The 19,171-nt window shown below is 42.3% G+C and overlaps 1 protein-coding gene across 1 annotated transcript; it reads right to left on the bottom strand.

Moving 5' to 3' along the window:
• Positions 1 to 6,936: 6,936 nt before the first annotated feature.
• Positions 6,937 to 18,157, bottom strand: TTYH2 (tweety family member 2; the record flags this gene model as incomplete). The annotated part of the gene is made up of 3 exons (XM_015408565.1): positions 6,937 to 7,940; positions 15,220 to 15,298; positions 17,943 to 18,157. Coding segments are annotated over 3 exons (375 nt in total), but the record flags the coding sequence as incomplete, so codon positions are not given.
• Positions 18,158 to 19,171: the final 1,014 nt, after the last annotated feature.

Raw genomic sequence — 19,171 nt, 5'->3', positions numbered from 1 at the left:
GGAGAAGTGTCCTGACTTTCGGATCTGGGCTCAACGACAGAGGGAGCGTTTAGCAACTGCTCCTCTTTTCCTTCAACTTTCTTAGGCTATTTCTATCGCCTCAAAGTCTTTCCCGTAGAGAGAGGTTTGGCAGGGGACTTTCTAGTCTAAATCTGGAGGGGTGGCGACCCCCCGGGAATGGACAGCTGTCCCAAAGCAAGAAAGTTCTTTTGGAGCCCAGATGAGACTGCAGAGTCACGCCATGCACAAGGAGAGCCTTGTAGAATCCAGCAGAGTCAAAAGAATACTATCCCTACAAGCAATGGAGAGAACACAAGCTAAGTAATTTAAGAATAACAGTAACACTCACCAAAAGTAGGTCCCGGGGGTGTGTGTGTGAGATAAGCCGGCGAAAGGTTTGTCCCGACTAGATAAATGAGTACAATCATTTAACTGGGAGTGGCTAGAGTGCACAATAGGAAATAGGAGACTTGAGGGACAGTGGGAGAGTTGGAAACAGTTTGAAGCAGTTGTAGATATTGGAACTGAAAAAGGGTTTTTCTTTTCCCCTCGCTTCTTTCTTTTGCATGAGACGCATACCCCTTTAATTTGAGAGATGGTGACGGAGCACATTGGGATCGAGACTAGAGACGCCGAGCGGTGACGTGGCAGCGACGGGTGTATCGAGGAGAGAGGCGGGGGCCTGAGGAGCAGATGGAGTCAGACGGAGGCAATGGAGAGAGTGGTGACATCATCAGAGTGGGCGGCGTATGTGCTGAAGGACTGAGCCAAAGCAACACAGAAGTATAGCAGCCACAAGGAGGAGCTAAGAGCAAGGCGAAACGTTGGAAAAAGAACTATAAGAACTATAAGAAATTTAAGGAATAAAAGAAAATATAAAAGGGAACACTCGAGTAAGAACAAGAAGGGAAAAATACAGACAGATAAAAATTAAGTTAAATAATATAAAAGTAAGAACGAAAAGAAAGTAAAAGTGTGTGTGGGGGAAACAGCTTGAAAAGAAAGAGTAATAGTTAAAATATATTAGAGTGGAGTGCATTTCTATGGCCTCAGGATATAGTGGTAGTAGAAAGACATAATTACCCTCACCAGGACAACTAGGAGGAGTAAGCCAAATTAAATCTAGCAACATGAATATGCCCCAAATAAACATGAAAGACTTAAATAAAATGATTCAGGAAGGTGTATCCCAAGCAGTATCTCAAGCAGTAAAATTAACAGTTGAAAATACCTTGCCTGCCCTAATTAAGAGAGAAATAGATCCCATAAGGGAAAAGATGAATGAAATAACAACACAAATCACAACTGAAACAGAAGAAATTAAAAAACAGATACAAGATAATAAACAGGAAATTTTAAAAATGTCATCCAAGCATGAAAAATTTAAGGAAAAACTACAAGAAATAGATGATGATGTCCAAGAATTAAAGAGTAAAAATGAAAAAATTGAGGAAACTCTTATAAACTTAGAAATGGACAAAGCTGCATTGATAATAAGGTGCCAGAACATACCAGAAAATATAAAGAGGAAGTGTCTCAAAATTTAGCAGAACAGCTGAAAGTTGGCATGAAAGATGAAATAGAAAATGAAATTGAGGCACTATACAGAAGAAATTCTGCATATGCCAACAAAAATAGAAAGCCTAGGGAAGTGCATATAAAATTTTATAGAAAGGAAATGAAGGAAAAAATACTTAAAGCCTCATATGAAAATAGAGTGACCATCCAAGGTGAAGAAATTATATTTTTGAAATAAGTACCATGGAGAGTAAGAGAGAGGACGCCCTACTCAACACTAACAAATCTTTTGAGAAATAACGGAATCATGTTTCAATGGCTGATACCAGAAGGAGTCCTATTTACTCATGATAGCAAGAGACACAGAATTGATTCAATATTTAAAGTTGAATATTTTTTGGAAAACTATGGAGAAGAATTAGGTTTTCAAAAAGAAGATACAGATGAGGAAGGGAGAGAGGAAGGGGAGGATATAGAAGAGGAAGTTACAGAACAAGAAGCGGAGAAAAGAAAAGGCCCTACGCCAAAGAAAGGGAAGAACAAACCAACTAAGACAACATATCAAATTTTAACAAGGTTTAAGTACAGAAGCAGAGGAACAAGTAACAAAAAATAAATATGATACCATCAAAAAAAGTCAACTCATATCTATAAACTGGGAGCAGTGGCGCATGGCGTTAAAAAGCCTGCAGGTTAATCTAGCCGAACTGCTGATGGCAGTTCGAGTCCCATCGCGGCCGGGGTGAGCTCCTGGCCCCTTTTCCCAGCTCCCGCCCACCCAGCGGTCCGAAAGCCTATACGGGCAAGTAGGTAAATGGGTACCTGCTCCTTACGAGCGGGGGGCACCTTTCCTCCATGATCGGTGTTAAAAAGCAGCGGCAATGGTGTTGAATCGATGAAGATAAGGCGAAGATGGCGGCGAGCGGCAACTGAGTACGGAGACCGGTGCCTGAAGGAGCATGACGTTGCGGCGAAGACTGGAGTCGATTGGACAAAGAGTCGAGCTGCCTTGTTCGTGTTCTGTGGGGGCCATCTGCTGGAAAGGAGCCGCTACTGCAGAGAATCTATACTACAACACTGGACATCTTCACCCTTGAGGAAACAGAACCACCATCGAATCCACCGCCGAATTCAAGAAAAAGATCCTGCTGTTAGGTGCCTAGTTAGGAAATACCCTCCCCTCACCATTGTACCCCTACCTTAGATAGAAAATTGTGTGTCTGTAAACCTGTCTGTAAACTGCTCTGAGCCTCATGGATAGGGCGTTATATAAATCACAAATGTATGTATGTATGTATAAACATAAATGGTCTGAATAGTCCACAAAAAAGAAGAAAGACATTCCATCAATTACACAAAATCAGAGCTGACATTATTTGTCTACAAGAGACGCATATAAGAATAAGGATGTTAAATATTTGCTATGCAAAAAATTAGGTAATGCTTTCATAGCTTCTGCCGAAGGAAAAAAAGGGGGCGTGGTTATATATGTGAAAGATTTCTTAAACCCAAAACTGGTATATACAGCAGATGACGGTTGGATAGTGGTAATTGCAGTTACGAGAAATGGTAAAGAAACATTAACAGTCAATATATATGCCCTGAATCAAAATCAAGAAAATTTCTTCAAAAAAATGCAAACAGCTATAAATTTAAAGGAGGTAGATTTTGGGTGATTATAATTCAGTTTTTGATCCTGTAATGGATAGAAAGAGTCATAGGAAAAACAATAAAGCAGGCAATGTAATACCAAAGAGTTTCCTCCAAACAGCAGAAGAATATAATTTAACTGATGCATGGAGAACCAGAAACCCCCAAAATTGGACTATACCTATTACTCATCACAACATAATTCATAGTCACGAATTGACATGGTTTGGATATCTTCTAAGATGATAAGTGATGTATTAGAATGTGAGACCTTGCCTTTGTGGATCATAATCCTCTATTACTTACTTTAAAAGAAGAACAAAAGTAGCTGGACCATGAATTTAGGACAACTTAGCAATCAGGAAGTCGTTAAAAAGATCAAGAAATAAATTATTGATTTTTTTTTTAGGAGAAACATCCAAGTTTCTGATTGAAGTAGTCTGGGATGCATTTAAAGCTTTTGTGGAAGGTTGTCTCATCAACCAGAATGCGTGGAAGAAGCAGCAAAATAAGAAATACGAGATGCTAGTTGGTCAGATTAAGATAAAAGAAAAAGAAAAATGCCTTATTATTAAACTACGAAATGAGTGGAACGAAGAGAAATATAGATTGCAAGAACTTAAAAATATAGTGGAAAAATACTATAAAGACTTATATCAGCAAGATAAACAGGACGAGTCCCAAATTAAAGAATACTTAGAAAAAGGGAATTACACGAAGTTTAATGAACAACATAAGGTAAAGGTAAAAGTTCCCTTGCTCGAAAGCCAGTCGTGTCCGACTCTAGGGTTGCGGTGCTCATCTCCGTTTTAAAGCCGAAGAGCCAGCGCTGTCCGAAGACGTTTCCGTGGTCATGTGGCCGGCATGACTAAACACCAAGGCGCACGGAACGCTGTTACCTTCCCACCGAAGTGGTACCTATTTATCTACTTGCAATTTCTTGCTTTCGAACTGCTAAGAAGATCTTAAATGAGCTGATTACAACATGTGAGATAGTAGACACAATTAAGAGGCTAAAAAAGAAAAAAAAGCTCCTGGGCCAGATGGTCTACTGGTGGAACTCTACCAAACGTTTGAAGAACAGATATGCATGCCATTAAAAGACCTGCTTCAGAAGATAGGCAAAGTAGGAACAATACCTGAGTCATGGAATCATGCACTAATTACTTTAATTCATAAACCCAACTCAGATGGATGTGAAATAAAAAACTATAGGTCAATATCCTTATTAAATGCTGACTACAAAATATTCACCAGCATCTTAGCTTATAGATTGAAAATGGTGCTATCACACACTATACACCAAGACCAGATGGGTTTTCTGCCAAAAAGACAAATGAAGAATAATTTACAAATAGTTATTGATGTACTAGAATATTATGAATCACATCCAGATAAAGAACTTATTCTAATGTTTCTTGATGCAGAGAAAGCTTTCGACAATTTATTGTGGAATTTTTTTTGCAGAAACTAGACATATCGGACTGTGGTCAGTGTTTTTTAACTATGATTAATGCAATTTATAAAACGCAATATGCAAAAGTCCTGAAGATTAATTTCCAAGTTCCTGGGATATACAACCCCTGCCCAGCAATGTTCCCTCTAAGCTGTGGCATCTTGTGAGCCAAAATTCTACTTTGTGAGCTAGCTCAAACTAACTCAGCTTAGAGGGAACATTGCTGCCCAGGTCTGTTTCAGGCTGGGAATGTGACACAGAGAGAAATGCTGAAGCCCTTTCTCCACATGCACTGTGGTCCTGACCTTAATCAGGTATCACATACACAGAGAAAAAACTGAGAAGACCCAACTTTTGTACTCCATAATGTGTGTAGACTTAAGAGGATCACTGACTACTGCTGCAACCTGGAATTCCAGGTTCGGGAACATCTCTAGATAATCACAACCAAAAAGCAGCTAGAATTACTGGGAAAGGGGCTGAACTTTGGCAACAGTGAAGATAGCAGAGTATGATGATCATAATTACTTGGGTCTTATGTATATTCAGCTTCAAACTAATCCAATCCCCCAGACTAAGCAAGTGCTGAGTAAGCTGGAGACCACTTTACGGCACAGTTCCAATGCTACTCTGGGTTATAACTCTGTGACTCATTCTGCCTTTCAGGGGGGGAAAAAGCTCTTTTGGTATCTCAGGATTCAAAAGGACTTATCAATTTGTATGACAGAAGCTGTATTTACTATCTGCTGCACAATTGAGTCTGAACAGATTTCCAGGTACTTTGATCATAGGTATTTATACTTCCCTTGTGTAGAATGCTGCTTCAAAAACCATGCAAATTTAAAAACTTGAGTGTATGTTTAAGCCACCAATACCCAGTTTACTCATGGCTTTCAACTCCTGAGACTGTCATACCTTAGAGATATATATAATAATGGCTAGAACCATATGTTTAAAATGATAAAAATCCAGATAATAAAAGGTCACTTTTTAGTACAAGTCTTTATTCGTTTGCTTCTCAGCCAGTACATACAAATCAGGCATAGCCCAGAAAAGAGCCTGAGATGAGGTTAGTTCACATGCGGTTTTTTAAAAAACAGTTTTAAATGGTGCTGTTGCAATGACAAGTTTAAAAGCATAAAATCAGGGTTTCCCTTCCACATGCCTTAATTTGTAATCAGTCACATATAAGATGGATGTACAAATGATGTCACCATATGCGATATGTACAAGTTATCCTAGATAAAAGACACAGTGAGTCATTTCTGTCAAGTAATTAAAACCTCCATGTAGCATCACATGCACAGGAGGGCAACTTTGTTGTACCTCTGCAGCGGTTTAGCACTGTTACCCCTAAACAGAAGTTGGTGTAAGTGATTCTGAAGGATGTGAGGTTCAAAATTCCACTCTGGGAGTATTTTGTGGCTCTTTGTGCTTCAATAAGCAGGACCCATCCCTTTGGGTTCCCATGAAAGAGTTTATAATATTGCTTTCAAACATCTTCAAAATATGTTTAATGATTCATTGGGCAAACTCAACACAGTCTAAAATACAACCTTACTGACTTTAAAAAAATTGTTTTAGGCAAAAGCCAAAAATTAGACCAGTAAAAGGACAGCACCAGAGCACTTGTGGGTGGAAGAACCTCCCATCTCCTCCATTTGGACATGTTTTGATCCCTGGAAGTCTCCCCTTCCCAAGGATCCAGCCTTGCTACCTGGGAATACATCTCCTTCTCAGACTCACAGAAATGCAAAAGGGATCACCTCCAGTCAATAGCCACAAAAAATTGAGAATCAGGTTCTATTTGTATTGACGGCTGGAACCATGTGAACAACCACTGCAGCGAGGAAGAACCGTTATAGTTTAGCAAGGTTTCCTTGATAAGTGTTGATAGCTGAAATTACTTCCAGTAACCTTTAAAGACACAAGCTGCTGTCATCACAGGAGAAAGAAGACAATAATTACTTAAGAGAAACTGGGCTAACACCATTGTTTGTCAATACAATCATCACTGCAGCCCTCTGGAGCCATTACACACTAATTCAGATCCAGTTTTCCCCCCCCACTTAGGGCCCCCCCCCCCCCAACAGAATGAGAGTAAAGAATGTTTGTTGAAGGTTTCTCACATACACGGCAGTGGAGATTTGCATCAACTTGGGAGATTAATTTTGCTTTGTTTCTTAGGGGAATGGTGCTAAAAATGGATATTTTCCAGGTTTGTGATCTTCCACTAAAAATTCTTTTGAAAAGTCAACTTTATGTTTGTTCTTTGGAAAGTTGATATAAAACACTCGAAGAAACAAAATACAAATTAAAAACATGACAAATCAGAAACACACATAAAAAAGAAAAAAAATCAGTTTGTTCCAAATAATACCTGAGGCCACCATAGCAATGGCTGGTGAGTTAATTCCAGGAACAAAGGAAACTGGTGAAGAAGGGGAAATACTGTGCAGATCTTGTACCATACCTTCCAGATAGGTGCTGCTTTTGGCAGGGGATGTTGCTGCTCAAGTAGCACAGTGCCAAGCTGGCAGAAGGCTTTGTGCAGTGACCTCTCCAGAGGAAAAACAAAATCCACTTTAGTGGTTGGTATTGCATTGACTCAGCAGCAAGGAGCATTTGCTTTTGTGGCAAGCTCCCATTTCCCTCATGGTTATTGTACACCACATGTCAGTGATCTATTTACTTGTACAGTGTCCTGGTCTTGTTATTTGCTCTTATTTTTTTTTAAAAAAAGGAAGCCCGAACCACACTGTCAAACAAGGACAACACAGCCCCAAAAGTCAGTGCAAAGGAAAAGAAAACAGGAATTAATAGCCTTTGCACAAATTTGAGGCAATCCCAAATCTCTTCATCCCTCCCTCCCCCAAAAGTGATTGGGGAATACAATGCACTGGTGGCAGGAAAGGACCAGGAGATAAGTTCAGGAGAAGAATTCAGAGCCGTTAGCTCAGAGGTTGGAGATATACCATCCAGTGTGTACAAGAGAGGAAGACTAAGAATTGTGAACAAAAGCTGCCGGTTTGAACACAGAGGATACCCCTCTAGGCAGATTATCCAGAATCCCAGTGGGTGCCTTCTTCCACTGATGCCTTCTCCAAATGCCCTTCTCTGCCACTTCACTATGGAGGCATTACTGTTCCCTGCAGTCCACGCACCTTGAGTTTTTTTTTTTGTCAAGTTCCACTATAGAAACATTGTTTGCGGGGTTTTTTCTACAAGGTGGGTGCTAGGCTGGAAATTCGTTGCTGTACTGTCGCCTGTGATCATCATTAACCGAAAGATAGGTGGCTCGCATACTTGGAGAATACTGAGGAGAGAAGAAAAATGAGAAAAGTTATACCACATAGTTCCAACTGCTAGCTGACAGACAGGGGGGTTTATTACTACTGCTGCAATGTGTTTATGCAAAGTCCCATAAGAGTAGTATTAAAACTATAAAAATTTGTCCCGATCTGTTCTGTAAGCCTTAGGTGAAACTTGTTCATCTTATATGTTGGTGGAAACAACAGAACCACATATATCCTGATGATCAGTGAGGTAGGAATGAGATGGCAACAGAAAAGCACCCAGAATAAAGGAAACTAAGGGTTATGCCTTGTGTGTTTGGAAAGACAATGAGTCTAGTTGAGTGAAGAAACATTCAACAGAATCAAGTATCTAAAATATTCTTCATGCAACAGCTGGAGAAGGAAGGGATAAGAAAGTGGCTCTATTATGAAAGATTCAACAGTTCAACACACCAATTCCGGGTTTGTCTTAGTGAATGCCTGCTACCGAAATATTTTTACCATCTAAACAGGTTTTTGAAAGATCCCCAACTCTCAAACGATAAAAATTTCCTGCTATTTTCTATCATATCAATTCAATTTCCCCAAACAAAAATGTTCCAGTGGCTCTAAAAAGAGTTTAGAATATGGATGTGAAGTGCTTTGATTCTTTGTTGAGGCCCCCAAATCTAATAATAGGCAAGGCAAAGATTTTGAACAAGCCTCCTCCTCCTGAGATTATCTTTAGTTCTGTTTACAAAACAAGGGTCCCTTAAAGGGCTTCAATGAGAATGAGATTCCCTATTTATATGAGAAAGTTGAGGAAACACTAATTACTCAATTGGGATAAAAGTCACCTGGCACCTTACTTGTCAGCACATATTCTACTATACATGCTAAAAATGTAGCATTTGCATTGAATGCATGAGTCTGCCCATTGGTCTACCAAGAGCTCCTTCACATTATCTGTTCCCTGATTCTTTTAGCAGGAGATGTGCAAAGCAGGATCTTTACAAGAATTCCAGCAACCAGCAGATGTTTTATGATCTGCTGGAAACTGAGCAATGGTCTGCTGGTGGAAAAAGGTCTACCTCTCCTAGAACAAGCACACTACAACTAGAGACCATTGTAAATTCCTTTTCGGGTGACCCCCCCCCCCCAACAAAACACACAGTTGTTAGGTGGGGTCCACACGTACGCCTTCAAACCCCTTCATCTGTTGTAAGGACTTCATGTGTTTACTGCATTCAGCAGCCAGAGTGCTATAGTAAATGGAGTGATGCATTTTGACAGATTTGGCTTCAAATACCCGTTCAGCTTTGAAACTGAGGGCCTAACTATGTGGCACACTGTTCCTGAGTCTGTCCTGGCTCCTGCCAAGCCAATGTATGCTAGGAATTCCTGGCTGGAACTTGAATTCTCATGTGCATGGGGGCCAATTTGGATCAGGACCACAGTGTACAGGAAGGGGGTGGACTAAGTCTCCTGCCCTATGCCATTTGCCCAACCTACAAGGGCTTCAGGGAGACTCTATTTGCACCACTGTATTACCTGTAACGATGGGCAACGTTAATACCAATAGGCTACATGTAAGTTTCCCCGAGGAACATAAAGAATGGCTTCTCAGGACCATTTCAAGTCAGGAAACAGGTGAGGAAGAGTTAAGCTGTTTCTTCTCATACACCATAGTCATGAGCTGAATCAGCACCCACATGCCCGAGAATACAAGTTTCAGTCAGGAATCCCCAGCAGACGTCCACTTGGCAGGACCCTGGGATGGACCCAGAAACAACCTATCATATAGTTAGACCCTGAGTGGATACTTTTTGGAAAGCCATTAATTCTTAACCAGCCCTGCTTCACAGGATTATTGTGAAGATAAAACAGGAATTCCCCCGCTGCCTTAGTTCCTTGGAGGACTGGCAGGGCATAAACACAATAAAAACCACAGTAACAGTGGGAGCATAGCACTAAGGAATAACAGCAGGGTTTTGTTTGTCTGTCTGCAAAGACCCTAAGACTGAGAGAAAGCAAGAGTGTGGATATGAACAGGGAGGTGGAACAGTGGGAGAAAGTCTCCTGCATACCACAGTATGAAGGGGGGGGGGAATCATTCACAATATCTTTCTGGAACTCAAAAAAGCTTGAAAGCCTTTCCCCAAGGGATTTAAAGCCTGTTTAAATTGTGCTGTTTTGTGTATGTGGAGGGAGGTACTGGAATTAATCTGGCAGCATTTTGCTTCATACGCATCCTTGAGCTTCCCAATAACTGCACATTCTGCAACTGCAAGATTAAAACCTCCGAAGTTGGCCCACTTCCAGCACCTAGACAACCAATTTAAAAATAGTCCTTGCAAAAGATGGCACAGCAATCACTGGGGCTTTAAAAAAATGAAATTGTGCCAGCCTGTATTAAAATTTCAGCTCATCCTGATTCAGGCAGCCCTATGCAGAGCCTAGGCTTTGAATCCTCATGGCACGGGAGTCCATGGTTACAGTCTTGCTGGCCTACATCCTGGAGCTTCTATTTCCATAAAGCCACACTATCACAAAAATCCTGAGAGTTGTTCTCATCAAGGACACAGCTGTAAGTAAGGGAGCTATTCCTTCTCTTATACATGGATGTGTGCCTCTGATGAAAGCATCTCATTACAGAATACCACTCAGGAGCACACGCAAGATCAATGTACATTGAACCGGCATGTCCACAGTGTATCTTACACCAAGCCTAAATCTGTCTGTGCTGTGGACAAGACTCAGTTCAGTTTTGGTTGAGGGTTGCCAACTCTTGCTTGGGAAATTCCTGGAGGTTTGGGGGTGGTGCTATAGAGCCATCCACTGAAGCTGCCATTTCCTCCAAGGGAACTGATCTCTGTAGTCATGAGATCAGATGTAGTTCTGGGAGAACTCCAGGACCCATGTGGACATTGGTAACCCTATGTTGGGTACGCCTAGCTCAGTGTGACCATGAGACAGTGATGTGGAAGGAACAGGAATTGTAAGTGCCTTCCATTTCCTTCTCCTCTATAGCTCCATGCTGGGCCGGTTCCAGGTTTTGGGATGCCCTGGGTAGAGTATGCCTGGGAGAGCCCTGGACAGGGAATGCCTGGGTCCTCCCTGTTGCCATCTTATGCTGACACCATTCTTTCCAACTACCTGCCTGCATGCCCCTCCCTCCCCTGGCTGCCTGCCTGCCCTTCCCAGCCAGCTCACTCACCCGCTAGCCCTCCACTGTCTGTGTTCCCAGTGGCAAACCCCTCTATGCTCCTGACTGTGCTGGACATCCTGGGCAGAGAGGAGCATGGGAGGTGAGAGAGTTTGCAGGGAGTGGCTTGGTGAAGACTGCACAGGTGGATGGCTTCAGTGGACCCTGCTGGAAGTCCTGGGCCCCAGCAGCTGCCCTCACGTTGGGGTATGCTGCCACCAGCCCTGCCTCTATCTTTTCTGAAACAGAACATGTGGAACTGTACCACCGGAGAGGTCTTCAAACTGCCTTTACGTTGGAAGGCCTCTCATCTCTCAGGCAGGGATGAACAGTGCAAGGTATTTTTCAGATGAAAAGCATATGCAAAGGACAAAGGAGAGCGAAGGCACTTGTCTCCGTCTGTCTCCCCTGCAACCGTCACATTGGAAGCTGAACTCAGGCTAGTAATAATCAGAGATAAGAAACATTTTTTCTTCAAATACTGACACGAAACCAAACAAAGAAGAAATCCCCAAATCAATTTCCTGCCTTTTTATTCAACATACTGTTGATGAACATGGATGTTCTGGGGCTGCTTGTCCCACGTGGTGTCATTTTGTGTGTGTGTCATCCCCACGGATGGCACCTCTGTTGTAGGTCAGACCTAAATGCCGCAATGCATAGTTTTCAAAAAGATGTTTTGCAATACTACAGTAAAGTTCTGAGTATGTGGAAAGTAAGCCTAAACGTTAATTGCTGAATATGTTCCTTAGCCAAATAGTGGGCACATGGTTTTGTTGGCATTAAGCACTCTTTACTACCAGGGGAGTAGTTTAAGTCAGAATTTTAAATTAAGAGAGTTATTTTTTTCTCTTATAGACTGATATGCATATCCAATTAAAAATCTTGTTACAGAACAACAGAAAAACAAAGCAAAACAGTAGCTACTCAGTGGCTAAAAATCTCTTTTCTGTGGCCACAAATCTCTTTGCCTTCAAATTGCTACTTCCCAGTCTTTGTTTCCCCTGCTTCCAGCTTCAATCTGAACTCTTTAAACCAGTAGTAGAATGGGACTACCTTCTAACACCATGGGTTGGATCTTACAGGTTCTGCTGGTGGAGAGGGGATCTCTCCCTCACCTTCCTCTCCCACTGGAAGCCCCTTGTGACTCCTGGAAAGCCAGAGGTTGAGGACCCTTGCAGACCAAAAGACTAGGGATGGGCATGAACTGGGAAAATGTGGTTCAGTTCATGACATGCCCCATTTGCGAACTATGGACCATCAGTTTTTTAGCTGCCTCACAAAAGGTTCAATTCATGAGGTGGTAGAATACCCCCCCCCCCCCGGTGTGCTAGAGACACCAAACTCGCAAGAGATCTCCAGCTCATTCTCCTCTACCTGCCCTCCAAGTCTGGTGAGGATTGGCATTATGGTGTCCAAGTTACAGCCCTCCCCAAGAAGGTGCCCCCAGTTAAGTGCTTTCTAATTCCCCAGAAAGCACTTTCCTGGGGGCACCTTCTTTGTGGGGGGGGGCATAACTCAGACCCCATAAATCCAATCCTCACCAAACTTGGAGGGCAGGTAGAGGAGAGTCAGCCGGAGATAAATTGTGAGTTTGGTGGCTCTAGCTTGAACAAGACCCATTCTATACACTCCTCAACCTCCTGAACCTGCACCTGTCAAAATGACAGCTGTCAGGTTGTCCTTTTGACAGGTTCAGGAGGTTAGGGAGTGTATAGAAAGGATCCTGTACAAGCTAGAGACACCAAACTTGGAAGGCATGTAGAGGAGCATCCAGGGGAGGTCAGCTGCAAGTTTGGTGTCTCTAGCTTGCACAGGATCCTTTCTATACCCTCCTGTGCCTGTCAAAATAACCAGACCTGTGCCTGTCAAAATGACCAAGGTTCAAGAGTGTATAGAATGGATCCTGTGCAAGCCAGAAAATCAAAGTCACAGGGGACCTCCCCCAGATGTTCCTCTACATTGTCTCCAAGTTGTTGCTTTGAAGTTCTGTAAACATTTTGATTGAGTGGAGACAGTCTGTCTTGGAATGTCTCCGCTCATGAACTGGCAAGAACCTCCACAAACAGCTTGAAAGTTAATGGAAAGTTCGTGCTGGGTGACCTGCCACGAACTTGACTTTGTGAAGCACGAACCAGCCATAATTCATCACAAACTTTAGTCCATGAGCCAGTTCATGCCCATCTGTACAAAAGACACAAAGGCTGAAGGGCTGCAGAAAGGAGAGGAATTGGACAAGATTTCTGCTGCCAAGAGGAAGAACTATTTGTAGGATTCAGCCCAGTGAGGAGGGAAAGCACCATCAGTGAACTGTATTGAAATAAGGAGCTTTGAAGTTTTACTATATTAGATTATACTAGTTGATTATGGAAAGACAGTATTAGAAGGGAAGGGAAAGTTTTCTACTATATTTTTTCCAGCACAGGCAAATGATGAAGATTGTGAATCACTTCTCCAAAGACTAATTAAGGGTTTTTCATGGTTTTTCTACCTTGTCCTGGACATTAGGGGTAAATACCTACCCTGGGTGCACTCTTCTTGCAAAAACTCTACAGTCAATGGCTCTATCACTTTACCTTTCTGAAGACTCTGTTGCATGATATCCCCAAAGGAAAATTACTTACCATTTATTGTTCCTTTTATTTCAGGAAAACAATGGATTTTCTCACTGTGATAACTTTGTACCTTGGCCCATGTTAAGTATCAGGGTACTAAGTTACCCCAGCTCAGTTTCACTAGTCACTTAGCTATATTTGTTTGTTCTGTTTTCAATAGAACAGTCTTTTATAATTTTATGAAAGAAACACAATTGTCATACTGTCAGGCATAATTGTGCATGTGTATTTTTGTATTTGCAGGATATGGAGTGGGATATAGTAGGTAACCAGCTGTCTCCAAAGAAACAAACTTTCTCCCCTGGAGTTAAGACATGGTTTTAAATCATGACACTAAACTATACACAGTATATTACTTGGGAAAATGACAACCAGCCTGAAATTCTGGGTGTCCCTCATTTTTGCTTTTTCCTCAACTCTACCCAGTGTAGTATTCAGCAGGGAACACCTCTGTCTCATCAAATCCACTAACCCCAACATGTACGTTGAGGGCATACAAGTAAAAGTCTGGCATTTTGAAAAGCCATGATTCCAGAACTGTTATGGGTGCTAACAGGGAGAGGAAATTCACAGCACAGGGAACTTAAAATCATGGAAAGTCTTTAGGAGGGAGCAAAACAAAACAAAACTCCTGCCCCAAAGCAAGGAAAGGTACAACAATAAAAAAAACCAACAACAAATAACCAACTTACTCTTGAAGGGCAACATAGCTCCAAAAGTTGATGCAAAAACAAAGCAAATATTAGCAGGCAAGATATGTTTCAAAGGAACATTACACCAAACTGAATAGAGTACTTTTGCTTACACTGAAAGCAAGCTGAAAGAAAATTTGAAAGGCTTATAAAAACAAAAAGCAAGAATATATTATCTTCTTGTTAGTTACAATGTGCAATTCTTTTCTCAGCAACAAGACAACTAAGGAAATGTTAGTGTGCAGAGGAAAAATTAAAAATATGGCACTGTGTAAACAAGGTTGTAGAGTGTTAAGATACACAGTAGACATAAGTGGGAAAATCCACCAATGTGACAGGTTTGCAGGACAGCCTCCATCCAACAGTCTGCAGGTGTGATGGGCTGAGAACCAAATGCCATAAATCATGGAGCTGCTCTCTTACTGCCACACTGCTGCTCACAGCTAGCCTGCAAGGATGCAGCCTCAGTGGATTGCACCCAAGGCTGTCTACAGGTGTTGCAGCTAAACATCCATGGGAACAAGGAATGCCAGCCACCCAAAAGACAGGACTTCCCAACAGTTTTTTTATCTTCCCACAGATACAAAATTCAGGCTCAGACTGTCATTTTCGGTGACGTTTAAATTTTTTTAAATTAAAAAGTTGCTCATTTCCTCATCTCTAACATCAGAAACAAAACTATTTTAAGCTTCTGACAAAAGCAGGAGGCTTTCTCGTCCCAGTTTAAAATATGTGTGTGGTTAGTAAAAGCAGAGGGAAATAAAAGGGTGTGTTATAAAAATGATTTGGCCTCTGACGCCCACCGTACCGTGGGGGGAGGCGATCCTCTTCCAATCAGTGGGACGTTTTCATAGCGTGGGTTCCCACCAAAGAGCACAGCTTGGTTCCTGCAGGTAGAGAGGAGCAAGGTCAGGATGACAGTCTATTAAATGACCTCAGTTGCGAGCCTCTGGCTAGGAAATATTCCCCTGAAGTTCCCACAGAAGTAGCCATCCTAAATGGGGTGAGGGATGAGGAAGGAAGGAGGGGGAAAGAGGAGATGCTAACTCAATGAGCTGGCTGCTGGGGACCAAAGGCAGTCTCCCCATTTCTTCTATAGTGCCACTGGGAGGTGGTGAGAGAAAAAGTGCGTGCATATCTTTAGCCTCTGGTCTCTCAGCTCTCCCTAGCTCCACCCTTTGTCAACGTCACTCACTGAGGAGTCACACCAGCATGCAGTTCATGCTACACTATGTGAGTGCCCTTGGTGAGTAAGGGGCAGGACAGTGAGAATTAAAGAGACAAGGAAAAAGATATACACGTATTTTCTCTTCCCTCATCATGGCACAGGAAAGAAGGGGAAGGAAACAATTCAATACTGCTGGTCCACTAGAAAATGACCAGTGATTGACAAGTAGGTTGCGATGAATATTCTGCCTATCCCTGGCCGAGGGATTTTCAGAGTTCATCCCCTCTGCACTTTACTTGGTGTAGGTTGGAAGGGTTGACATTTCCACACTCAAGTTAGGCTAATGTTAGTGACCCAACAGGCAGCACTCAGCCAATTCTACTACATACAGCTCTGCATGTGGTGCAGCATGCTTTCATGGGACTGTACTAACTGGTGGTACAAAGAGAGGGAAAACTTGTCCTAAAGCTTCCCACTATTTAAAATACTTCCTACTTAAGGAAACCCCCCAAAGTCTGGCATTCTTCAGTGGTATGTTTCTGTGTGAGGAATGTTCCACAGTATGTCAGTAATAGCATGTTTTAATCAGCTCCCCTTTGTTCCATGTCTGGGCAGATGAGAGAGTGCATTTGGGAAACACATGCAGCAAGCAAAACTCATATTTTTTGCTGCTGAAACATACCAAACACATATAACAAGAAACAGCTTTGCTGCTGTAATTTCAAAATTGGCAAAGACTGAAACGCAAATCTGAGGGTTTATTTTTAAATTAAGTTTGAGCCATTATTAGTTTTATCCAGATTTTGCAAAAGAGGATTAAATGGTTCTTTTTCGCTAAAAGGAAATCCTATTATTCCTAAACAACCCTTTTGATTTAGCATTTATAACCAAAGAGGGCCACGGAGTCATTTATTTGTGAAAATACCTATAACCTGGATGCATGTGATATGTTACAATAGTGAGCCTAAAGATAAGGAGAGGGGTGTGGAACTGTTTGCTTTGGGATGGCATGGGTGGGGGCAGCAGGAGTTCCTCCCCATTGGTAAAGCAGCTGGGCTGATGCTTCCTCACACTGGGATGTGCAGCCTCCTGAAAGTAGCATAAGGCAGAGAATTGGCATCTATATTCAGATATGCAAGATAAGACTTCATGGAAAGTGAAAAACTGATACCGGGCAGAACAACAAAGCACAGTGAATGGAGGAACTGGTATCAGAAAAATAGCAAAGATACATGCCACATTTTTTTCTATTAGGACATCTCCCTTTTTGTCCAGTATTTGATCATATCAAGTATTAGATTCCCCCTCCTGCAAAAAACAACAACACATGACTGCTAAAGGAACAAGTTCACAACTGGCTGAGGCCCAAACTACATCTGAGAGGTTGCTGAATACCTGCTGGCAGCAGTCACGCATTCTGTGTAGCATTCTGCTTGGGCCTGACAAAAGAACTCACCTGTGTTGCTATTCCTTGAACAAGCTCTTTTCTCCTCCTTTCTCATCAAGCAACTAATCTCTCAAAAAGAGAGGCAAGCAAACAAACAGCTGGGAGGGTGTAAGAAGGAGCTAAACAGGCAATCCTTCCTCATCAAATGAAAGAGCCATTCAAAAAATCATTCCCTAGATAACGAGCTAGCAAACACACAGAACAGTGATACCCTTCAAACAAAGTGCTGCCTGGGGAAAGAAGATACAGAATGGACAACATCAAATGCTTGCAGCCATGAATATCTGGTCCAAAAAAGTATTGCTTTACCCATTTAGTCTCTTATACATTCACTAGGGTATTATCACTTTAAGGACTGTATCTACAAGTCCTTTGAGAAGACTTTCTACAGTATCTGCCCAGCTGGCGATACATGTGATTCCCTTCTGAAACAAGAGTCTGTAGAGTTTTAAAATCCTGAATGACCCAGAGCTGATTCATCCATTGAGTAGTTGGAACATATGACCAGGGCATCTAATCTGTTGGGGATACTGAATAGCCAGTTGTTAGGAGGGTGGGATGGAGACACATCATGGTTCTCAAAAGAGCAAGATGGAGAAGAAGCATATGGGAAAGTGACTTATGAGTCTCAGCAGGACCATGTGATACTGGAGTGTGAGGGATGGAAGGTAGCCAGATAGCTTGGGCTATGTCTGCAGTGTTCTTGGGACCTGTAAAGGTCCATATGTAGGCTTGGGTGCCTAAGATACTGGTGATAGATCCAGATGGGTAGCTGTGTTAGTCTATGTAGCAGTAGAAAAGAGTAAGAATCCAGTAGCACCTTAAAGACTAACAAAATTTGTGGTAGGGTATGAGCTTTCGTGAGTGACTGCTCACTTCTTCAGATAAGATACTGGTGCTGACATTTTGTACTCACATGTACTCAGACACTGGGGCATTGGAGATAGTTTGTGCTGGAGGTTGGAGACTGGTCTGACTGCCCAGGCTGCTACTGTAGCTGCAGAAACTACGAAGCTGCCCACGTGTGGGGTTGTGGGCAGCAATACGCCGGGCCTGTGGGTTGAAAGGGTCTTCTTCATCTATGTCATCGTATTCCCGGTCCCTGGAGGCAAGAGAAACAATGCAATAAAACTAGGTACAAGACACCAACAGAACCCACCATGCACAGAAAATGATTGTGTCCTGCCAACACGTCTACAGAAGAATATTGACTGACACTAGCAAAATCCACACCAGTATAGCATTCCTGTAAAGATGTTGTGGAAGCAACAGAATCTGGTATTTTAGATATTTTAGAGATCCCCTTCTTGTGAGGTTTCTTATCCAAGCATCAATATGTAATGCCAACACAGTGACAACACTTCAGAACTTCTTTCACCATGACAAAAAACACAGATTTAATTCTCTCTAAAGGCTGGTTCATAGATGACACAAATGCATGGAAAGACCCCCAACAGTTTCATGTGTCCTCAACTCTGTCTTAATGTTGGAAGTGGAACTTGTGCATCTCAAGAGCTCGAGAGGTAATCAGAAGCCAATGTTTTAAACCATGAAGATGCACATAAAGGTGCATGGGCAAGGGTAGAGGGTCTCTTCTTAGCTGATCCTTCTCTCCTACCTGCTTGCCTGTGCACCTGGTACATGTATGATAAGCACAAAAGGCCTACAGAAATGTAGGTCTGTTACCAGGCAACAGACTCATGTGCTTCCTTAATTGCTTCCAGGAGGTCATGCAGAAGTGTCGCTAAGTAGCCTCATGTTATGCTAGGCAACCTCAAGGTTTAATGGAAGATCCCCATTAGGTGGTATTTGATGTGATTATGATCAAGACAGAAGAAAAATATTAGCTCATGGTTCTGATGATACCATTCCATGATCAGAGGTAGCAGAAACAAGCAAGCTATGGAATTAGAAAATAAAATCATAATGTACCTGTCATGATCTGGGCTGTGCCACCAGAGGCCTACTAGGCCCAGGGAGCCTGGCTAGCAATAGGTGAGGCTGGGCCTACAACTCCCAGAAGCCCCTGAGAGGTTTTGGAGCCAAAATTGACCAATAGGAAGAGGAGGGCTTGGAATAAAAGATCGGGAGCAGCAGGAAAAGCTGTTTTTTCTTCGAGGGCAGAGCCAGAACGAAGGCTGCTGC

The sequence above is a fragment of the Gekko japonicus genome, unplaced genomic scaffold, assembly GCF_001447785.1.
Source record: "Gekko japonicus isolate JY-2015 unplaced genomic scaffold, Gekko_japonicus_V1.1 scaffold57, whole genome shotgun sequence".
In the NCBI taxonomy this organism is placed as follows: Eukaryota; Metazoa; Chordata; class Lepidosauria; order Squamata; family Gekkonidae; genus Gekko; species Gekko japonicus.
The sequence above is the reverse complement of the archived record's forward strand: the minus strand, read 5'-3'. Positions and strand labels throughout refer to the sequence as shown.